General features: G+C 45.9%; 1 protein-coding gene and 1 long non-coding RNA gene across 2 annotated transcripts in view; both read left to right on the top strand.

Annotated features, from left to right (window-relative positions):
* The window catches only part of LOC308577906, a 31,770-nt gene extending 14,663 nt beyond the window's left edge, over positions 1-17,107 (top strand). The window contains exons 2-3 of the long non-coding RNA XR_014003759.1: positions 14,177-14,279; positions 16,955-17,107. This is a non-coding gene — a long non-coding RNA (uncharacterized lncRNA). The remainder of the gene's footprint in view (positions 1-14,176; positions 14,280-16,954) is intronic.
* Positions 17,108-17,578: 471 nt separating this feature from the next.
* The window catches only part of LOC308577899 (putative helicase senataxin), an 85,704-nt gene continuing 78,837 nt past the window's right edge, over positions 17,579-24,445 (top strand). The window contains exons 1-2 of the mRNA XM_081178274.1: positions 17,579-17,799; positions 19,772-19,939. Coding sequence (XP_081034400.1) covers positions 17,689-17,799; positions 19,772-19,939 — 279 coding nt within the window. The 5' untranslated portion in view covers positions 17,579-17,688. The remainder of the gene's footprint in view (positions 17,800-19,771; positions 19,940-24,445) is intronic.

Here is a 24,445-nt window from a genome sequence, read left to right on the forward strand (position 1 = left end):
TTCATACCAAGGAGGTGGAGTTCCTGGGGTACCGCCTGTCAGACAAGGGATTGGCCATGGATCCCGGCAAGGTCCAGGCAGTGCTGGAATGGAAAACACCCAAAACCAAGAAGGATGTGCAGAGGTTCCTAGGGTTTGGGAACTTTTATCGTAAGTTCATCCGAAACTTTGCACACCTGACGGCGCCCATTACGGACTGTCTCAGCAGCAAGAAGAAATTTGTTTGGACTGAGGAGGCGGAGCGAGCTTTTGAGGAACTGAAGAGGGCCTTCGCCTCTGAGGAACAACTTCTGCATGTGGATTTACAAAAAAAGATGAGAATCGAAACAGACGCCTCAGACAGAGCCATAGGGGCGGTGCTTCTTCTGCAGCCAGGGAAGGAGGAGTCAGAGTGGAGACCGTGTGCCTTTTTTTCGCGAAAGCTGAACAAATCCGAGAGGAACTACACGGTGTACGACCGAGAACTTCTTGCTATTCATGAGGCTTTCCGGAGATGGAGGCACCTGCTAATTGGCGCACAACATAAGGTGCAAGTGTGCACTGACCACAAGAACCTAGAGTATTGGAGAACGGCACGAGTGCTCAACCAACGGCAGTTGAGATGGGCCCAGGAGTTCTCCAAATTTAACTTTGAGATTTGTTACGTGCCAGGCCCAGAGAACGTTAGGGCGGACACTCTCTCACGCAAACCTGAATATTTGGAGGGGGAGGGAGCACCCGAAGAAAGACATGTCATTCCAGAGGACCGCTGGGTGTGTGGGGCGGCATTGGTGGGGCAAAGGGAACTGGTAGAGGGAACGGTGAATGATGAATACGCCCAGGAGAAACTCAGGAGTCTCAGGAGGGAGGGAGATAAACCCGGGGGTTTTGAGGAGAGAAACGGGGCGTTGTATTACAAGGGAGCGTTTTATATACCTGAAGGTGATTTGAGGGAGAAGGTACTCAAGCAGCTGCACGATAGCCCCACAGCAGGGCATTTTGGGAAACACAAAACCATGTGGCTGGTTACCAGGGAATTTTGGTGGCCCAAGGTCAGGGAAGATGTGCGGGAGTATGTAAGAGGGTGTGACCAATGCCAGCGAGCCAAGGGGGAGAGGCGGGCACCGGCAGGGTTATTAGAACCGCTACCCACACCTGAAAGACCATGGGAAGCAGTGGCAATAGATTTCATGACTGATCTGCCAAAGTCCAGAGGGAAAACAGCCATCATGGTTGTGGTAGACCTGTTAACCAAAATGGCCCACTTTGTAGCCTGCTCACATGCTGTCACGGCAGAAGAAACCGCTAAATTGTTTGTAGAAAATGTGTTTAGGTTGCATGGCGCCCCCTTGAGGGTGGTTTCAGACCGAGGGAAACAATTTACTTCCAGGTTCTGGAGGAAGCTCATGAGCTTACTGCATGTAGAGGTCAATTTTTCGACTGCCCGGCATCCTGAAACCAACGGGCAGGTGGAAAGAGCCAATGGCATCCTCCAGCAATATTTGAGGTGTTATGTCAATGACAGAGAGAATGATTGGGTGGAGAAGCTGGCGTTGGCGGAATTTGCCTACAACAATGCGGAGAACGTCTCCACGGGGATGAGCCCCTTTTTGGCTAATTACGGGTGCCATCCCCGGGCTTTCCCAGGGGGGGAAGGGGAGAACTGGAGCGTTCCAGCTGCCGAACAGTTCGTAGAAGAAATGGAAGCGATCCATCGCCAGCTCCAACTTAACTTAGACAGGGCCAAGGAGGAATATAAGAGGCAGGCAGACAAAAACAGAAGAGAAGGTGAAACCATTAGGGTGGGGGACCAGGTGTGGCTGTCAACCCAAGGGTTACCATTCAAAGGGGGTTGTAAGAAGTTAAGACCCAAAAGATTGGGCCCATTTGAAGTCACGCAACAGGTCAACCCAGTGGCTTTCAGACTCCGGTTACCGAACCACATGAAGCTGCACCCAGTTTTCCACAGGTCGTTGCTGTCACTGTATAAAGGGGACAGAGAAGGGAGGGTCACTCGGGGACCAGCAATGGAGGAAAGGGAACACAGCTACCATGTAGCGGAGATCCTCGATTCCAGGTGGAAGGGAGATCAAGTAGAGTATTTGGTAACGTGGGAAGGGGAACCGGAGTCGGAAAACACCTGGGTCATGGCAGAGGATGTCAATGACGAGGTTTTAATAGAAACTTTTCATCAGAGGTTCCCACGTAAACCTCAGCCTGTGGCGAGGTTCCGGAGGGAATACTTTGCCACCACCGACGAAGAAGAAGAGTTGGAGGGGTTCACAGATTCCGAGGAGGAGGATTCAGCGAGCCGGAACGGCGACCGATGGAGGGAAGTGTTCGAGACGTCTGAAGATGAAGAGGATTCTTTTCGGGGTTTTACCTCCTCACCGCCCAGAGGAGAGGGAACGGGCGGGGGTGAAGGGGGTCCTGGAGGGGAGGTGGATGTCAGGGAACTGCCATCGGAGGAACAGGTGGGGAAGAGGCTCACGGAGGCTGGGAGGGACTCAACAGCTGAAGAAGGGACCAGCAGGGGGAGAGGTGGGTCTCTGGAGGAAAGTCTCACGAAGGCTGAGAGAGACGCAGCAGCTAAAGCAGGAACTAGCAGGGAAAGGGGAGGATCTCTGAGGGAAAGCGAGCAAGAGGGAGGGCTCAGGGACACGTCCAGCGAGAACAGTGGGGAGGTGTCAGAAGCTCCCATAGGGAGACCCATTCCTCGCCGGAAGCTGTCACACCGCGAGTCCCGAAGACGTGTTTCCGTTAAGGAGCTTTTATGCTGGAAGCGCTTCCGAAAACAACCACTGTCGGAATCTGCAAGTGACTAGAGCAGACATGTCTGAGGAGCTCTGTCACACACAGAGGTTTGTGGAGTTGCACAAACTCTGAGGGACTACGATTTTACGCACAAGCAGCTCATCATCCCATCACAGTATGCTACAGCAGCAGCAAGAATTCTCATTGCAAAGCATTGGAAGACACAAGACCTACCCACCTTGGAAGAATGGCAGGTGCAACTAATAGACTATATGGAGATGGCGGAAATGACTGGCAGAATCCGAGACCAGGGAGAAGAGTCGGTGGAAGAAGATTAGAGGAAATTTAAAACTTATTTGCAGAAATATTGTAAAATTTTTGAATGTTGAGGACATTGAAATGAATTCCAGGGGTTCTAGCAACAAGGTAAAATGTAAGATTGGATTAATAATAGATAGACTAATAGGACATGAATTTGCTGAACCAATTTTTAAAAGGGATACAAAAATGGGAGACGTGAGGAAGTCAGGAAAATAAGTTAACTAAAGAGGAGAAATTAAGAAAGAGGGAGTTTTTGTTTTCTTTTATATGTGTGTTTTCTTTTTCTTTTTTTGGTGTTTAATGTCTGTATTTTTGTACTTTATAACTTTGCATTTTTTTCCATTTTTTGTATTTTTCTAAACTTTTCTATTGTTAAAACCTAATAAAATATTATAAAAAATAACTAAATCCTTTCTTACAGTCTTTTTTATATGTTTCATGTAGTTGTCGATAATGCAACCAACTCTGAAAGTGGTCTTTGATCTCATCATAATCTCTTAATTTCCATTTTCCATCATGTTCCTTTAATAAATCAGCCATTTCCCTTTCTTTCCAAGTGGTTTGAGCAGTAATGCTTCATGTGGTGAAAGCCACCATGGGGTCTTTTGTTCCAATAAGTCTTTGTATTTCTTCCATACTCTCATTAGTGATTTCCTGATTATATGGTTGTAAAAACTTCTATGAACCTTCCCTTTCCCGTACCACAAGTATGCATGCCAACCAAATCTGTTGTCATGTCCTTCTAGTTCTAGTGCCTCTTGCTTGTCCAATCTCATCCAGTCCCTGCTCCATACCAAACAAGCAGATTCATAATACAATTTAAGGTCTGGGAGGGCAAACCCGCCTCTATCTTTTACATCTGTAAGTATTTTATGTTTTATCCTTGGCCTTTTGTCCCCCCAGATAAATCTTGAAATCTCTTTCTGCCATTTTTTAAAACATTCATCTTTCAGGATGACTGGTATTGATTGAAAAAGAAATAGCATTTTTGGCAACACATTCATTTTAATCGCCAATATTTTTCCTAACATTGAGAGATTCATTCTGTTCCATATTTCTAAATTTCTTTTTACCTCAAGCCAAATTTTTTCATAGTTATTTTAAATAGGTTTATATTTCTTGATGTTAACGAAATCCCTAAATATTTAACCTTTTTATGGACTTCAATCTCAATGTTTTGTTCTAATTCGGTTCTTTCTTCTTCCTTCATGTTTTTAACTAATAATTTAGTTTCATTCCTATTTAGCTTAAATCCTGCCACTTCCCCTAAATTCTGATTTTTTTCTATTACTTTAGGGAGTAAAGTTTTAGGTTCTTCCGCTGTTATCACTAGGTCATCTGCATACGCTTTTAACTTGAATTCACTTTTCCCAGTTTTTACACCTGTAATCTCTTTATTTGCTCTTACGTTTTTGGCAAGTATCTCCAAGACCAGAATAAACAATAATGGTGATAATGGGCATCCTTGTCTTGTTCCTTTTTGGATCATACAATCATCCGTTATCACCTGATTTATAATTAGTTTGGCTTTTTGTTCTGAAGAGATTGCTGCTATTGCTTTTAAAAACTTAGGACTGCTTCTGATTTGTTCTAACAGCTTTATCATGAACTTCCAAGAAACATTATCAAAGGCTTTTTCAGCATCTATAAACATCATTGCCACTTTCTTTTCATTCTTAGCCTCCAAATATTCTATTATATTCAAAATATTCCTTATATTCTCCTTCATTTGTCTTCCTGGTAAAAACCCGGCTTGATCTTGATGTATATATTCATTTAATATTTTTTTAATTTGTTAGCTAGAATATTTGCAAACAATTTGTAATCGTTATTTAACAAGGAGATAGGCCTATAGTTTTTAATTTGCAGCAAATCTTGTTATATAGGCCTGTCTCTGGGATTTCACCTGTGTTCAATATTTCATGACATCTTTCAATGGGTTCGCTAATTGTTCATTTAATTTCTTATAATATTTTGCCGTAAAGCCATCCGGACCTGGGGACTTGCCATTTTTAGAGCTTTTTATTGCCTCAAGTATTTCTTGCATTGTTATCTGGGAGTTAAGGATGCTCCTTTGTTCTTCTTTTAAATATGGCATACTGCTATTTCTGATGTACTCTTCTATCTTAAATATTTTTCTTTCCCTTGTCTATACAGCTCAGAAAAATATTTAACAAATCCTTCTCTTATTTCCTTCAGCTTTTCTGTAATTCTGCCATTTATGTTAATTTTATTTATGGAGTTCTTTTGTTCACTTTTATTCAACTGCCAGGCTAACAACTTCCCCGGTTTATTTGCATGCTCAAAATATTTTTGTTTTACTCTTTTTATTTTCCAGCTGATTTCCTTGTTTATAATAATTGAATATTGGGTTTGTAATGTTTTGATTGCCTGTTTTACTGCCTCTTTATTTGCTTTGTTTGGCAGCTGTTTCTCCTTTTTCATAATTTCCTCTAATATTTCTTTTTTCTTTTTCTCTCTCAATTTCCTTTTAAATGAGTTTTGTTGTATAAAGAGTCCTCTCATTACAGCCTTGCTTGCATCCTAGACCGTCTGTATCTTTGTTTGCCCTTGACTATTTATTTCAAAATAATCCATCAAGGTCTTTTTTGCTTTTTCAACAAATTTTTGATCATCTAATAAATCATTTAATCTCCATCTAAAAGAAATTTGACTTTCTATTTGCAATTCAATAGTCATAGAATCATAGAATCATAGAATCATAGAGTTGGAAGAGACCACAAGGGCCATCGAGTCCAACCCCCTGCCAAGCAGGAAACACCATCAGAGCACTCCTGACATATGGTTGTCAAGCCTCTGCTTAAAGACCTCCAAAGTAGGAGACTCCACCACACTCCTTGGCAGCAAATTCCACTGTCAAACAGCTCTTACTGTCAGGAAGTTCTTCCTAATGTTTAGGTGGAATCTTCTTTCTTGTAGTTTGGATCCATTGCTCCGTGTCCGCTTCTCTGGAGCAGCAGAAAACCACCTTTCTCCCTCCTCTATGTGACATCCTTTTATATATTTGAACATGGCTATCATATCACCCCTTAACCTCCTCTTCTCCAGGCTAAACATGCCCAGCTCCCTTAGCCGTTCCTCATAAGGCATCGTTTCCAGGCCTTTGACCATTTTGGTTGCCCTCCTCTGGACACGTTCCAGTTTGTCAGTGTCCTTCTTGAACTGTGGTGCCCAGAACTGGACACAGTACTCCAGGTGAGGTCTGACCAGAGCAGAATACAGTGGCACTATTACTTCCCTTGATCTAGATGCTATACTCCTATTGATGCAGCCCAGAATTGCATTGGCTTTTTTAGCTGCCGCGTCACACTGTTGGCTCATGTCAAGTTTGTGGTCAACCAAGACTCCTAGATCCTTTTCACATGTACTGCTCTCAAGCCAGGTGTCACCCATCTTGTATTTGTGCCTCTCATTTTTTTTTGCCCAAGTGCAATACTTTACATTTCTCCCTGTTAAAATTCATCTTGTTTGTTTTGGCCCAGTTCTCTAATCTGTCAAGGTCGTTTTGAAGTGTGATCCTGTCCTCTGGGGTGTTAGCCACCCCTCCCAGTTTGGTGTCATCTGCAAATTTGACCAGGATGCCCTTGAGTCCATCATCCAAGTCGTTGATAAAGATGTTGAATAAGACCGGGCGCAAGACAGAACCCTGTGGCACCCCACTAGTCACTCTTCTCCAGGATGAAGAGGAACCATTGATGAGCACCCTTTGGGTTCGGTCAGTCAGCCAGTTACAAATCCACTGAGTGGTAGCATAGTCAAGACCGCATTTTACCAGCTTCTTTACAAGAATATCATGGGGCACCTTGTCAAATGCCTTGCTGAAATCAAGGTAGGCTACATCCACTGCGTTCCCTTCATCTACCAGGCTTGTAATTCTGTCAAAAAACGAGATCAGGTTAGTCTGACATGACTTATTATTCAGAAATCCATGCTGACTATTGGTGATCACAGCATTCCTTTCTAGGTGCGCACAGACTGTTTGCTTAATGATCTGCTCCAGAATCTTCCCTGGTATTGATGTCAGACTGACTGGGCGGTAATTATTTGGGTCCTCTCTTTTCCCCTTTTTGAAAATAGGGACAACATTTGCCCTCCTCCAGTCTGCCGGGACTTCGCCTGTTCTCCAGGAATTCTCAAAGATGACTGCCAGTGGTTCTGAGATCACATCTGCCAGTTCTTTTAATACTCTTGGATGCAGTTCATCTGGCCCTGGAGACTTGAATACATCTAAACTAGCCAAGTATTCTTGTACTATCTCCTTAGTTATTCTGGGCTGTGTTTCCTTTGCGGAATCATTTGCTCCAAATTCTTCAGGTCGGGCATTGTTTTCCTTATCGGAGAAGACTGAGGCAAAGAAGGCATTGAGGAGTTCAGCCCTTTCTGTATCCCCTGTTTGCATTTCACCATCTTCTCCTCTGAGTGACCCCACTGTTTCTTTGTTCTTCCTTTTGCTACGAACATACCCATAGAAGCCTTTTTTGTTGCTTTTAACCTCTCTAGCAAGCCTGAGTTCATTCTGTGCTTTAGCTTTTCTGACTTTGTGTCTACACGTGCTGGCTATTTGTTTGAAGTCCTCTTTGGTGGTTTCCCCCCTTTTCCATTTTTTGTACACATCCTTTTTTAATCTTAACTCAGTTAAAAGTTCTTTAGATAGCCACCCTGGCTTCTTTAGGCACCTTCCATGTTTCCGTCTCATTGGTACTGCCTGACGTTGTGCTTTTAGTATCTCCCTCTTAACAAACTCCCAGCCATCATGAACTCCCTTTCCTTTTAGTATTTCTGTCCATGGGATCTCACCCAGCACTTCCCTAAGTTTTATGAAGTCGGCTTTCTTAAAGTCAAGAAATTGAGTCCTAGTATGCTTGGCTGCTCCTTTCCGCTGTATAGTAAACTTCAGAAGAGCATGATCACTCGCGCCTAATGATCCTTCCACTTCTACCCCACTAACCAGATCATCAACATTGGTTAGGACCAGATCTAAAATGGCTGTTCCTCTTGTTGCTTCTCCCACTTTCTGGACAATGAAGTTGTCTGCAAGGCCAGTGAGGAATCTGTTTGACCTTATGCTCTTGGCTGAGTTTGACATCCAACAAATATCCGGGTAATTGAAGTCCCCCATTACTACTATCTCCCTTCCTTTTGCATGCTTGGCCATCTGTTCCAGGAAGGCATCATCTATATCCTCCGTTTGGCTTGGGGATCTAAAGTAAACTCCCACAATGAGATCTCTGTTATTCTTCTCTCCCTTAATTTTGACCCAAATGCTCTCACATTGGCTTTGAGGTTCTAAATCTTGGATCTCTTCACAGGTATACACATCCCTGACATATAACGCCACTCCTCCTCCTTTCTTGTCTGGTCTGTTTCTCTGAAATAGATTGTATCCCCCCATTATTACATTCCAATCGTGGGACTTATCCCACCAGGTTTCAGTGATGCCTATTATGTCATATTTAGTTTGCTGTACCAAGAGCTCAAGCTCATCTTGTTTATTTCCCATGCTTTGTGCATTAGTGTACAGACATTGAAGTCCATTAATCATTCCCCCGTGTCTCTTATTTAAGGATTTTTTTCCTCCCACCACTAGGTCTGCGTGCTGTTTGCTCCATTTGATCTATGACATTTGGATGATCATCTTCATCAATTGATAGACTCCTACCTTCAGGAGCACTGTCTCCCTCCCCCACATTAGTCAGTTTAAAGCCCTCCTGATGAGGTTTCTGAGATTTTTGGCAAAAACATTTCTCCCAACCGTTGTGAGGTGCAGCCCATCACTTGCCAGAAGTCCATCTTCAAGAAACTGCAGTCCGTGATCTAAGAATCAAAACCGTTCCTGTTTACACCATTTGCGAAGCCAGCTGTTCACTTCCACTATTTTTCCCTCTCTCCCTGGGCCACGTCGTTCAACTGGGAGGAGAGATGAGATGACAATTTGTGCATTTAGTTGCTTCAATTTCCTGCCGAGAGCCTCGTAGTCTCTTTTGATCTTCTGGAGGCTATTGCTTGCAGTGTCATTGGTTCCCACATGAACCAAGAGGAAGGGGTATTTGTCAGTGGGTTTTATGATTTCTTGCAGTCGTTCAGTTACATCTTGGATCTTAGCCCCGGGGAGACAGCACACTTCCCGAGACATCTTGTCAGGCCCACAAATCACTGCTTCTGTTCCCCTCAGTAGGGAATCCCCTATCACCACTACACGCCTCCTCTTAGGTTTGGTCGGGGTTCTTCCATGAGCTGTCCGTTCCAAGGTCGCCTGCACATTCCCTGAGGACTGACTTTGCTGCTCGTCTTCATTTACCTGATCGACTGAAATGAGGGAGAGATCCTCAAATGGAGTTTGCTCTTCGTCTTCCATGCTAGGGGAGAGGACCTCAAAGCGATTGTGTACTTCTAAACAATCAGAACGAACCCTGGGCCTCCTACTTCTTTGAGTCACGTTTCTCCATATATCTGGCTCCTGTGTTGGTGAACTAGCCTCCTTCTCAGGGGAGTCCCCTGTCTCCTCCTTGATGGAGATGGTGTGGTCTGTTGCTTCCAAGAAGAGCTCCAGCTCTCTAATTCTTTGGAGCGTAGCTACACGTTCCTCCAGTTGCTGGACTTTGTCTTTTAAGAGGGCAATCAACATGCAATTGCTGCAGGTAAAGCTGCCTGCAACCTTTGGCAAGATGGCAAACATTGCGCAGGAACCGCAGGCGACAGCAGCTGTTCCCCCCCTCCATCTTGAGAATGTGTCGTTGGGGGTGGCTACAGCGGTCCTCTATCATAAAAAGCGTGAAGACAGGACAAATAACTCTCCCCACAAAAAACCTAGGTCTCCCCCAACAAATGTTTGAGATTGCTCCCCTAAATCTGAAAGATGGATCAAACTGCACGCGCCGCTAGGCGCGCGCCGCTGCCCTGCTAGCTCTGATAAGCTCCTCCCACAGCTAATCACCTTCCTCAACAGAAACCCTGCCCCCTCTGACCTTTGCACAGGGAGAACAGCTAATCAGCCACAAAGAAACACAAACACACAAGAGAAAACCCTTTTTGCTCCTTCTTCAACTGCTTCCTTGCTAGCTCTGATAAGCTCCTCCCACAGCTAATCACCTTCCTCAACAGAAACCCTGCCCCCTCTGACCTTTGCACAGGGAGAACAGCTAATCAGCCACAAAGAAACACAAACACACAAGAGAAAACCCTTTTTGCTCCTTCTTCAACTGCTTCCTTGCTAGCTCTGATAAGCTCCTCCCACAGCTAATCACCTTCCTCAACAGAAACCCTGCCCCCTCTGACCTTTGCACAGGGAGAACAGCTAATCAGCCACAAAGAAACACACACACACACACACACACACACAAGAAAACCCTTTTTGCTCCTTCTTCAACTGCTGCCCTACAAACTCTGATAAGCTCCTCCCACAGCTAATCCCCTGCCTCAACAGAAACCCTGCCCCCTCTGACCTTTGCACAGGGAGAACAGCTAATCAGCCACAAAGAAACACACACACACACACACACACACACACACACACACACGAAAACCCTTTTTGCTCCTTCTTCAACTGCTGCCCTACAAACTCTGATAAGCTCCTCCCACAGCTAATCCCCTGCCTCAACAGAAACCCTGCCCCCTCTGACCTTTGCACAGGGAGAACAGCTAATCAGCCACAAAGAAACACAAACACACAAGAGAAAACCCTTTTTGCTCCTTCTTCAACTGCTTCCTTGCTAGCTCTGATAAGCTCCTCCCACAGCTAATCACCTTCCTCAACAGAAACCCTGCCCCCTCTGACCTTTGCACAGGGAGAACAGCTAATCTGCCACAAAGAAACACAAGAGAAAACCCTCTTTTTCTTTCTAATTCCTTTTCAGGGAATTATGGTCTGAAAAGGTTCTGGGATTGATTTCAATTTTTTTGACTCTTGTTTCCAATTCTTTGGAAATCCATACAGAGTTTATTCTCGAGCTGCTGTCACGTACATGACTGTAAAAAGTATACTCTCTATCAAACATGTGTCTCATTCTCCAGATATCTATCAGCTTTAGATTTTGAGTCATGTCAAAAAAAGTTTTTGGCAGTTTACCTTCTTTGGTCTCTTTTTTTCCTGGCTGATCTGTCTTTGTCTAAAGTTGGAACTCCATTTAAGTCTCCCATTAAGATAATCTTTTGATCTGCAAATTCAAGTAGTTCTGTTTCTAGTTTTCTGGAAAAAAATTGCTTTTTCATCATTGGGGCGTAAATACCAACCAATATCACTTTCTCTCCCTGGATTTTAATTTGTATTATTAAAATTCTGCCTTTTTCGTCCTTCTGAATCAATTTGGGTTCAAGTGCAGGATTAATATAAAAAACAACTCCTCTCTTTTTTGTTTTATCTGATGAGATGAAATCCATACCTATTTTTTTGTTAATTAATACCCTTTTATGCTTTTTTGCAATATGTGTCTCTTGGAGACAGATTATATCCAATTTCTGTTTTGCTATTACATGTTCAATCCAATGTCGTTTGGCTTCACAATTTAAATCTTTAACATTCCAACTTAGTAATTTATGATTGGCCATTTCCAGAGTCAGTTACAATATCTGTTTTCCCTGATGCCGCCTCTTCCAGTGCAAGTTGTTCCAAGGCTTTCTTTTGCTCAGATCGGGGGTCTCCCCTGTCTTGTTTGGGGTCTAAGTCTCTCCTATTTTTATCCAAGAATTCTCTCGCCTGAAATTCTGATGTCAGTTTATATCTCCTCTTCATGTATGTAAAGGAGATACCCTCAGGAAATTCCCATTTGTATCTGATGTCGGCTCTCCTAAGAACCGTTGTCAAAAACCGGTATTTTGTTGTTCTTAATCTCAATTTCAGAGGAATTTCTCTAAAAATGCCTACTTTCTGTCCTGCAACCACGAGATCATTTTCAAAGCTATTCTGAAGGATTGCGTCCTTCACTTTTTTTGTCACTGATGTTAACAAAATGTCTCCTGGCTGCTTCCATTCTCTGCTCTGAAATGATTTAATTCTAAAACAGCTTTCAACTAAATCATCCAGCCAATCTGTACTTTCCCCCATCCACTCTGAAATTATCTGTGTCACATATGTCTCTAGGACTGGCTCAGAGTCAGAGTCTGGTAGCCCTCTGATTCTGAGCGTCCTGTCCCGTTCTCGTAGCTGCAGAAGTAAAACCTGATCTTCTAAATCACTCTGTTTCTCTTGAACCCCTTGTACCAATCCTGACATCCCTTTTTGTTCCTCCCTTACTTCTGTGACCTCCTCTCTTAATTTTTCTAATTTATCTACTTTTGTCTCCAAATTGCTAACCTTATCTCCCAATATCCCAAACTGTTCTTTTATAACTTTGTTTGAGTTCTCAATATCTCTATGTACTTGTTTCTTCAATGATAATTAGATTTTTCCATGTCACTACAGACCTGTTGTGTAAATTCTTGCATTGATTTCATCATCTCTTTCCTGAATTCTAAAAGCTGCAGTGCAAAAGGATCTGCCTGTTCTTTGTCGCCTTTCCCCCCATTATCGCCCTGTATACTGGCCCGTCTTGCAGCTGCAGCAGCAACCGAAGCTGCTGTTTTCCGTGTTGTTATTCTGTCTGGCCCCGACATTTCTTACCTGTTGGTTCCCAGTATTGTATGAGTTGTTCAAGGTCACACCTGCCAGTATTGTACCATTTTAAACAGTCTTGGCTTCCCCCAAAGCATCTTGGGAACTGTAATTCATTAAAGGTGTCAAGAAGAGGCTCCTATTGCTTGATTGTTAAACCACTCTAGAAATTGTAGCTCTGTGTGAGAGGAAAAGGGTTCTCCTAACAACTCTCAGCATCCTTGACAAACTCCATTTCCCAGGATGCCTATGTCAGGGACATGGCTGAATCGAATGCCGGGGAAGAGTCCGACTCTGGAGACAAAAGATCACAGACAGAGCAGGAGGAGGTGGGCCCTTTCATCAAGAGTTCCCTGACTCAGTTAGAGAAAGGGGAGGGGGAGAGATAGACGGCAGTGGGAGGGTTGCTAAGCAACCAGCAGAAAGCTAGTGGACAGGGAGCTCTTCTTTTGAGAGCTGAAAAGGTTAGAATGCAACGGAAGTGCAAAAGGGGAAAGGCTGGACTTTGGCATCCTTCTTACTGTTACAAGGGCGGAGACTTAGAGTGACCAACTTGTTTCAAGAGTGTCAGGCTGGGAGCTGCACTCTGGAAGTAATTTATTATAAATGTGCCATAAAACTGTCGGGGGAGTCATTAAATCTTATCAAGTCTTGCTTGCCTGTCTGAGATCATTACAGCCTATGCAGGAAGAAGCCTGTTTAAAGTGGTATAACAGTGCTTTAAAATGTAAGGTGTGGATGTTGTCTTAGGACAGGAGGTGGGAGAACATCTGTGACCCTCCAGATGTTACTCAACTACAACTCCCATCAGCCCTAGCACATGGCCAGTGGCACCAGGGATGGATGGATGGATGGGCACTGTAGTCCAGCAATATCTGGAAGGCCAAAGGTTAAATAATAAATGTATTATTGTTGTTGTTGTTGTTGTTGTTGTTGTTGTTGTTGTTGTTGTTATTATTATTATTATTATTATTATTATTATTATTATTATTATTATTACCCCAAGCCACTCTGCTAATACATCAATAGACTTTTTTTTAAGCAATACAGTCCTCCCTCCCAATCCCACTGAGCGAGAGCATGTGTATTTAACAAAATACATTGCATCACAATTGTCCATGAGTAGATGGAGGCTGCTAGTTCGATGGATTCCCAAACAGGAAAGTAATAACAGAACATCATATGTCCATAAAATGTTTTTATATGTTCAATATAGAGCTTTCATATATTTGGTAAGTTTCTTCATTAATATCACTGTCCATACCTTTTGTCCTCATAAGAAAAGTTGCAAGTTTGCTAAATTTCTCAATTTTGTGCCACCAGTTGTTGGGCTGCTGCAAGCAGGGATTTTATTATTTCCTTAGACTGTAACTCCTTTTGCTCTCTGTGAAAATCAGTCAATAAAGTTAACTGTGGTGAGCCACAGACTCTCTGGGCCCCATTTATGAGCAGGGAATCCTGCCCAATGCTTTTAGCAGCCCACATGTGGTGGAAGAGCAGTCCATTTCCCTGCAGATGGCACAGGAGTGGCTAGAGAACCAGAAATCAAAAGAGCAAAGGCCTTTTGAGTTGAATTTGCTGAACTTCAACGCAGACACAAATGAAGCAGATTTTACAAGTGAGTGAGAATTTCACTGCATATAAACAAATGGGAAGTAGAAATGCAGTCCTGTTTTTAATGGTGGTTGTAGTAGATAACAGAAGTGCTTGTGTTAACACTAGACTGTTGGGGTGAGCAGTCAAGGGCTATTATACTTTATTCTGCCTGTATCTTTTTTGCTTTTCTGCCCAACACAGAATGTTGATGTGTATTTTAGCCTGTTTTCAGTTTCTCGTTGATTTGATTTTTTAAAAATGTTTTAAATAATTTTTTTACCAATTATTTTATTGTTTTAATCTTTTGGTAAACTGCTTTGAAGTTGTGAAAAACCAAACAAGAATCATAGAATCATAGAATCATAGAGTTGGAAGAGACCACAAGGGCCATCGAGTCCAACCCCCTGCCAAGCAGGAAACACCATCAGAGCACTCCTGACATATGGTTGTCAAGCCTCTGCTTAAAGACCTCCAAAGTAGGAGACTCCACCACACTCCTTGGCAGCAAATTCCACTGTCAAACAGCTCTTACTGTCAGGAAGTTCTTCCTAATGTTTAGGTGGAATCTTCTTTCTTGTAGTTTGGATCCATTGCTCCATGTCCGCTTCTCTGGAGCAGCAGAAAACAACCTTTCTCCCTCCTTTATGTGACATCCTTTTATATATTTGAACATGGCTATCATATCACCCCTTAACCTCCTCTTCTCCAGGCTAAATATGCCCAACTCCCTTAGCTCTTCCTCATAAGGCATCGTTTCCAGGCCTTTGACCATTTTTGTTGCCCTCCTCTGGACACGTTCCAGTTTGTCAGTGTCCTTCTTGAACTGTGGTGCCCAGAACTGGACACAGTACTCCAGGTGAGGTCTGACCAGAGCAGAATACAGTGGCACTATTACTTCCCTTGATCTAGATGCTATACTCCTATTGATGCAGCCCAGAATTGCATTGGCTTTTTTAGCTGCCGCGTCACACTGTTGGCTCATGTCAAGTTTGTGGTCAACCAAGACTCCTAGATCCTTTTCACATGTACTGCTCTCAAGCCAGGTGTCCCCCATCTTGTATTTGTGCCTCTCATTTTTTTGCCCAAGTGCAATACTTTACATTTCTCCCTGTTAAAATTCATCTTGTTTGTTTTGGCCCAGTTCTCTAATTTGTCAAGGTCGTTTTGAAATGTGATCCTGTCCTCTGGGGTGTTAGCCACCCCTCCCAGTTTGGTGTCATCTGCAAACTTGATCAGGATGCCCTTGAGTCCATCATCCAGGTCGTTGATAAAGATGTTGAATAAGACCGGGCCCAAGACAGAACCCTGTGGCACCCCACTAGTCACTCTTCTCCAGGATGAAGAGGAACCATTGATGAGCACCTTTTGGGTTCGGTCAGTCAGCCAGTTACAAATCCACTGAGTGGTAGCATAGTCAAGTCCGCATTTTATCAGCTTCTTTACAAGAATATCATGGGGCACCTTGTCAAATGCCTTGCTGAAATCAAGGTAGGCTATATCCACTGCGTTCCCTTCATCTACCAGGCTTGTAATTCTGTCAAAAAACGAGATCAGGTTAGTCTGACATGACTTATTTTTCAGAAATCCATGCTGACTATTGGTGATCACAGCATTCCTTTCTAGGTGCTCACAGACTGTTTGCTTAATGATCTGCTCCAGAATCTTCCCTGGTATTGATGTCAGACTGACTGGGCGGTAATTATTTGGGTCCTCTCTTTTCCCCTTTTTGAAAATAGGGACAACATTTGCCCTCCTCCAGTCTGCCGGGACTTCGCCTGTTCTCCAGGAATTCTCAAAGATGACTGCCAGTGGTTCTGAGATCACATCTGCCAGTTCTTTTAATACTCTTGGATGCAGTTCATCTGGCCCTGGAGACTTGAATACATCTAAACTAGCCAAGTATTCTTGTACTATCTCCTTAGTTATTCTGGGCTGTGTTTCCTTTGCGGAATCATTTGCTCCAAATTCTTCAGGTCGGGCATTGTTTTCCTTATCGGAGAAGACTAAGGCAAAGAAGGCATTGAGGAGTTCAGCCCTTTCTGTGTCCCCTGTTTGCATTTCACCATCTTCTCCTCTGAGTGACCCCACTGTTTCTTTGTTCTTCCTTTTGCTACGAACATACCCATAAAAGCCTTTTTTGTTGCTTTTAACCTCTCTAGCAAGCCTGAGTTCATTCTGTGCTTTAGCTTTTCTGACTTTGTGTCTACACGTGCTGGCTATTTGTTTGAATTCCTCTTTGGTGGTTTCCCCCCTTTTCCATTTTTTGTACACAGCGGTGTATAAATTTTATGAAATAAAATAAACCAATATCTGTGACACAAACAAACTGATTTCCAGGTGCTGCAAATGATTAAATGAATAATGAATAAAAATCAAAATTATTTTATTAAAAAGGAAAAAAATGAGGATTGAGGCAAGGTGTCCCTGCTTTATCTCAATACCCAGAATGCTTTCTCTCTCCAAAATGGACCTCAGCGGGTCTCACCAATGAAAAAGCTCATACAACTAAATTGAGTGAATATTTATTAGAATGTGCGACTGGGTAATCAAAAACATCTGGAATTCAAAGTTCAGCTGTAGCAACTTGTGCTCGACATGCCTACTGTTTTATTAAGAGCTTTTGGTAACAACGTAGTTGTATCTGTATGTGGCTAAATGCTTGCATATTTTTGTTCTGCGTTCAAATTACTTCTCCAGTTAACATCTCAAGAAGCAATTTAGAGAAACAGCTGCACCCAAAGGAATGTGACTTGGTGTTCTTAATATTGTCTGAAAAGCAAAACTTCTATAGCAAAGAAGGCAAGGCAGAGAGCTGTCCATTACGCCATGTGGGCTATGTGACTCGGTTTTATACTGGTAGGTTTTTTTTTTTTAAAAAAAAAACAACTAAAAAGTAAGTGTACAAAACAATTATGTTAGCCAACCCTTGGTGTCATTAAGTTATTTTATTTGGGATGTAGGACCCATTTCTGCTATTTGAGCATGAAATTCTGGCTCAGTCCAGGTATTGCACCAAGCTTTGTGGTTAAGAAAGCTTAACTATAGTTTGGCATGAAGTTTTGAGTCGATAAACCATGGTTTATCATCCACTGGCAAGCCAAGAAGCCATGGATTGAGATCAGAAGCCATTGTTTGAAGTGGGGTTACAAGCCACGGTTTTGGGAAATGGAAGCAGGCAAAGAACTCTAAACAATGTACAGTCTGTTAATATGTATGCTAGAAAAGCTCTCAAATCATGATTTGAATGCTAGATGATAATGAATCCATACACCGTGGTTTCTGAATTGTACCCCCCCTCTCTCTCTCTCTCTCTCTCTGAGATGAAAGAGCAGGATGCCTGTCTTCTGTCTGTCAAGACACAAGGAAATTTGTCCGGTGTTGATAAGAATGTCAGGTGTGTGGTGGTCAGTTCTTTGGTGACAACGGAGCAAATGTTCAAGGCCCTCCTTCTTCTGAACCGAAGCCCTCTAGCCAAAGCCATAATCAGCCCACAAAACTCTGACTTCTGTCTGACAGGCTCAACTGTGGACTTGGAGACTTCTGTAAGTGTTTGTTTTAAAAGGCAATATAACCCAGTTCTGACTTGGGGAAGTATAAGATATTTTGCTACCCATTACACAAATCGTATGCCAATGAGCCAGGGGTTAAGCTGAAACTCCCTCAGAGATGGGCAGAGAAGATCAGAGAGAGGCAAGAGAATATTTCTACTCCAGCAGCCAACTTTCCGGAGGTGGAGGCGGGGGATAGGAGGAGAGACAGTTAGCTGTTAAGATTAGCAGCAGATGGAAGCTTTCTCCTGCCATCTCCAGGGAAGCCTTCGGAATTATGGTTCACACACCGCCACTTTTCAAGTGTTGCCCGTAACATGTGGCCACAAATCTGCATCTCTTGGGAACATGGTCTTTTAGATGTGAGACAAGGGTGGGGACCTCAGTCCCAGGGACCAAATGCCACCCTCCAGGCCTCTCTGACTGGCACTTGCAAGTCTGCCTAGGCCACACACACTGTCCCCAGTGTGCGTACATTCCTCTGTACGCAGGAGAACTGCGACATACATCCAGTGGAGCTGTATGCATGCTTAGCAGAGTTCTGCAAGAAGCGAGGCTGTGTAGGCGTGTGACATCACGAAATTTATTAATTTACAGCAAATCAAAACAACAAAACATGACTGGTGTGAGCAGTGTCTCTCACACACGTCTTCTCTGTCTGAAAGCAGAGAACAAAGAGCAGAAAAATAAAAACACACAGAACGGAAGTTCTCTTGTCTGAGTTTATGTTCCCACACTTCCAGCAGTGTGGAATGTAAATAAGGATCACATGATCCAGCAATGCGAGAATGAATTAGAGACACCCAGGCCTTGCCCTTCACTGGCCTTGCTTTGCACCCTCCTTGAGTGGTGGTGGTGTTATCTGCCTGGTTGGGATGTGTCCTTGAGCTCTGATCAAGCCTCTTGCTTGCCTGAATTTGGGAGGAGAGTGGTGTCTTGAATGTGAAGAAAGGTAAAACCCACCATGTTTGCGTTGCTCACTTTTGTCCCTGACATGTGGCCCTCAGAATGTTGTTCTGGAAGGAATGTGGCCCTTGGACTGAAAAGGTCCCCCTGCCACTGCCCAGTGCATAATTCCATCTACACCTTTTTTGTCTCCTGTTTGGCTGTATCTCACATGGATGTGAAATTTAGCTGCTTGGGAAATTCACTGAGTCCCACCTGTCTTTCCATAGCCAAAATTAAGCTTGAGCGCACATTACCTGTCTTAAGCCAACCTTCCCCCAGCCTGACACTCCCCAGGTGTTTGGGGCTACAACTCCCATCACCTCCAACCATTGGCCGTGCTGGCCAGGGCTGATGGGACTGGTAGTCCAAAACATCTGGTTGGCACAAAGCTGATGAACATCAGCAGCAGTCTTCCACAGTCTCCTCCTTCCTCTTCATTTATTTATTCAATTTATATCCCACTCTTCCTCCTGAAAGTTGAACTTGGGCCTTAGGAGAGAATGACATTGTGATAACATTCCTGTGGCAATTTTCTGCAAAATGAGAGGTCCATTGAAGAGAGACTTCCAAATCCTTGGGGCTTTTGTACCTCTGAAGTGAGGACAGATAACGCAGGGTCAGTTTGCACAAAATGCTAAACCAAACCATGGCTTAGTGCAAACTTGCAGGTGCTCAAAGAGGAGATGGTGGCTAGTTTGATTCGCCTTGAGGTCCTGCTACTGTGAGCTAAACCATGGTTTGGCTTGCATGTGTCTTCTGGACTTGGACATGTGGTTCAAACTTTAAGTGAGGCAAACCACAGGCTTAAGTTTGGAAAACTTGCTGTAGCCCAAACCAAGACCTAGCTCACAGCAGTAGAATACTGTAAGCAAAGCCATCACAGTCTCCTGTTCTGCGAACCCACATGCTCACACTAAGCCATGGTTTGGCATTGTATTAGTGTGAACTAGGTCACAGAAATCTCGGAACGGTCCGTTCTGGTGAGAGATGCACCTTTGTCCTCTCCTTTGCCCCACAGTCTTCGTACATGAAGGAGCTTAATGAAGATCAAAGGACAGCTATTGAAACTGCTTACACCTTCGTGATGAAGCTGCCTTCATTGCCCAAAGTTTGCTTGATCCATGGGCCACCTGGGACTGGGAAATCTAAGACTATCCTTGGGCTCCTTTACCGAATCCTCAGCAAGGTAGGTCAGGTTAGTAACACCCTGCATGTGCTGGTCCTTGTAAGATGTGTGAGAATATCGAGAAGGCTGGACAACAAATGGCTAATAATAATAATAATAATAATAATAATAATAATAATAATAATAAAATTTATTTGTACCCTGCCTTCCATATGCAGCTTCCAGCATATATAAAGACGTAGTAAAACATTAAGCCTTAAAAAGTTTCCCTATACAGGGCTGCCTTCAGATATCTACTGAAGGTAATATAGTTACTGTCAGAGCTGCCCGAGGTCCCAGCTCACAAAGGACCAACGCCAGTCCGTTGTTATATACAAAAGTCTTTATTGAAGTTCAGTTTCCCTTTCACATCAGCAGCGTGCAGCTCTACGTCTGAGACTCTAGACCGCCGAAGCTCCATCTGAGTCTCCTCCCCCCATACACCAGTTTAAGACCCTAGCCTTGCTCCACCTCTTCCTTTGCTCTTTCCTCTGCTGGGTCCGCCTGTCAGCTGGGGTTTCTGCCTTCCTAGACTCTTCTGACGCTGAGTCCCCTGAGTCTTCCCCCTGCCTCCGGCGGGCTTTAGGACCTGGTTCCTGATCTGGGCTTTCTGCTGTCCCGCGCGCCTGTACATTTGAACTTGGCGAGCGCGCCCAGCCGGCAACCTTCCTCCTGACCGTTTCACTGCTCCTGTCACTGCTTCCCCCTTCGGGAAGGCTAGCTGGACCTGACACCTGGGACTCTTCCCCCCCACTCTGCTCTGGTGGGGAAGCTGGTCCTGATCTCCAGCTGCTGCTTTGGGAGTCAACCGGAAGGCCACTGGGTTGATTTGTGCCTCGACTTGGTAAGGCCCTAGCTGCTTGTGTTTGAGCTTCTTCTTAGCTAACGTTCTGGCCGGCACTGCCTGGGCTACTAACTAGACCCAGTCCCCCACCTGGATGTCTTCCCCGACTCTCCTGTGCCTGTCTGCCTGCACTTTGTAGGCGTGTTTTGCTAGTTCCAAGGTCCTGCGGAGTTGCTCGTGGACCTCCTGTAACTCTGCTGCCAAGTGCTCTGCTCCCTGTGGCTCCCCCTCCCCCTTCGTCTCTAACCCCGGGAAGGTTCTGGGATGCCGCCCATTGTTGGCGAAGAACGGTGTCACCCCTGTAGACCCGTGCTTCGTGTTGTTGTAGGTGAACTCGGCCAACGGCAGGTAGTCCACCCAGGTCGAGGGCTGTTGATTCGCGTAGCATTGCAGGTACTGCTGCATGATGGCGTTGACCCTCTCCGCTTGTCCGTTGGTCTGCGGGTGTCGTGCCGACGCTAAGTTGATCTTGACGTTCAGGATGCCCAGCAGCTTCTGCCAGAAGCTCAAGATGAATTGGCGCCCCCGTTCGGACAGGATGGACCGTGGTAAGCCGTGAACTTTGAACACGTGGTCTATGAACAGCTTGGCGGTCTGTTCCGCTGTGGCCACCTTCGCGCAAGGAATGAAGTGCGCCATCTTGGTGAACAGGTCTACGACCACGAGTACCGCTGTTTTGCCTCGCGAGCTGGGCAGATCTGTGACAAAGTCCAGGGCCACCCTCTCCCACGGTTCGAGCGGCGTTGGTAGCGGTCCCAGCAGTCCCGCCGGCTTCTTGTGCACTGGCTTGGCCCTTTGGCATGTGTCACACCTAGAGACGTAATCCGAGACTTCTGCCCTCATCTGGGGCCACCAAAAGTCCCTGGCCACCAATTCCGCCGTCTTGTCCTTGCCGAAGTGCCCAGCAGTGGGCGCGTCGTGTAACTGCTGCAGGACCTTCGCTCGGAGGTCGTCTCCCGGCACGTAGAGAGCCCCTTTGCGGGTGAGCAGTCCGTCGCGTATCTGGAACTCGTCGTCCTTCGCTGTGCCTCTTCGCACCTCCTCCATCTTGGATTGTGCGAAGGCATCCGTCTGCAGCGCGCGACGCACTGCGTCCAGGTCCACGGTGGCTGAAGCGCATGCCCACGCTGTGGGTGCGAAAATGTGTTTGGCCGCCACCGGTGCCGCTTCCTTGAGATACTGCGGTTTCCTGGATAGTGCATCCGCCATGACATTGTTGTCTCCCGGGATGTATTCTATCCTGAAGTCAAAATCCGCGAAGAACTCCGCCCAGCGGATGTGTCTCTGGTTCAGGAACCGCGCTGTGCGCCAGTACTCCAGGTTCTTATGGTCCGTGCGGACCTGCACAGTGTGTCTGGCTCCGATGAGGAAGTGCCGCCACGCCTTGAAGGCTGCATGAATGGCCAGCAACTCCCTGTCCCAGATGGTGTAGTTCTGTTCTGACTTGCTGAGTTTCCTGGAGTAGAATGCGCAGGGCCTCCAGTTCCCTTGCGGATCTTGCTGCAACAGGACCGCCCCCACCGCTCTGTCTGATGCGTCAGTCTCAACCCTCATTGGTTTCCCGGGGTTTACGTGTAGCAGCTGTTCTTCGGACGCGAAGAGACGCTTGAGTCTCCGAAAAGACTGTTCCGTCTGGTCCGTCCAGGTGAACTTCTTCTTCTTGGAGCTGAGGGTGTCCGTGATGGCCGCTGTCTCCTTCGCAAACCCCTTGATGAACTTGCGGTAAAAGTTGGCGAAGCCGACGAACTTCTGGACCTCCTTCCGATTGTGCGGGCTCTTCCAGTCCAACACCGAGCGGACCTTGGTACTGTCCATGGCGAGTCCCTTGTCGGACAGCTTGTAGCCCAGGAAATCCACCTCCGTCACATCGAACTGGCACTTCTCCAGTTTGGCGTAAAGTCTGTGCTCCCGCAGTCTCTGCAGGACCTCCTTGACGTCTCCCTCGTGAGCCTCCTGCGATTCCGAGAAGATCAGGATGTCGTCTAGGAAGCATACGCACTTCTTGTCGAGGAGGCCCGCTAACACGTGGTGCATGAAGGCTTGGAAACAATGGGAGCCATTTTGCAGACCAAACGGCATAACTCTATATTCATAGGTGCCTAGAGGCGTAAACATGGCCGTCTTCCACTCATCGCCCTCCCACACGCGTATAAGGTTGTACGCCCCTCGTAGATCCAACTTGGTGAAGATCCGTCCCTTCCTCACCGTCGCGAGCAGGTCGTCAATCTTGGGCATGGGGAATGCTGTGGGCTTTGTCCTGGAATTTATGATCCTGTAATCAACAACCAATCTGCGTTGGGGCGTGTCTTTCTTCTTCACGAAAAACACGGGACTGCCCCCCACTGCTTTGGATTCTTGGATGAATCCCCGCTTCAGGTTGTGATCTATGAACTCCCTGAGTTCCTGCAGTTCGTCCTCAGACATGGAATACAGTTTTCCAGTCGGCAGCGTCGCCCCCGGCAGGAGATCAATCGTGCAATTGTAGGGCCGGTGGGGAGGCAGCTTGTCCGCTTCCTTCTCGCAGAAGACCTCCAAAAACACCTTGTACTTGTTGGGCACCGCCTACACCATGACTAGGTGCAGCTGCTGTTCATCTTCCTGTCCCTCCTCTTCCTGGCTGGGCCGGATGCAGTGTTCTGCGCAGTAGGAGGAGCAGAAGGTTAATTGCCGCTGGTACCACGCTAATGCCGGGCTGTGCCTATCCAGCCAACTCATGCCCAACTCTATGGGCATGTCCGACAGGTGGGTGACGTTGAAGCTGATGACTTCACGGTGATTTCCAATCTGCATCACCATAGGTGGTGTTTGCTGCAGCACCTGCCCTCCCAGCAGCTCTCTGCCATTGACCGTGACGACGTTTAGGGGCATCGTGGCTGGTAGGAGCGCTATGCGATGTCGCCTGATGAAGTCCACCCCCACAAAGTCTGCATTACTACCGGAGTCAATGGTAATAGGGACTTCCAGGGTGAATCCATTTGGCAGCTGGAGTGATGCGGTGAGTTGCACCACTGGTTTGGGTGGGAGGGGGTCCGTGGGCTGCAAAATCTCTGGGGACTGCTTCACTGACTCGCCTGGCTGGGCCCCAGTGCCTCTGCCTCCAGCCAGGCTTCGTCGTTTCCCTGCAGCTGTTCCCCCTGCTGAACTGCTCCTCTTACTGTTGCTGAGGCTGCAGTGTGCTTCTGGATCCTCTGGGGACACTCTTTGGCCATGTGCTGTGCACTGTCGCAGATATAGCACTTCCTGTTCCCTCTAGGAGCCTTCGTCTTGACTGCTCCTGGCGGTTGGGCTCTGGTTGCTGTCTGAGCCCTAGCACCACCTATCTCCATCGGCTCTTCTCCCCCCCCAGTGGAGGCATGGAGTGCGCGCGTCCTGTCTCTCTGGGCAGGAAAGGAGTTGTTCTGGCTGGCGTGCGTGCCATCCGTCCGTCATCCCTGCTCCACGGGCGTTCCTCCAGTCGCACCCCCACCGCCAGCGCTCTCTGGACGACTTCTGTGGTACTGTTGGGTCTGTCCCCCCTTGCCAGCTCATCTTTCACGGCTCCATTTAGCCCCTCCCAGAACAGATCCCTCACGGCAGCTGAGTCCTTCTCCCAGCCCAGCACATTAACTAGCGCAAAAAAGCGGGAGTGATATTGCCTCACCGTGGCTTTGCCTTGCTTCAGCCCGTGCATTTCCCTCCTGGCC

This window comes from Podarcis bocagei, assembly GCF_964188305.1.
Source record: "Podarcis bocagei genome assembly, chromosome: W".
NCBI lineage: Eukaryota > Metazoa > Chordata > Lepidosauria > Squamata > Lacertidae > Podarcis > Podarcis bocagei.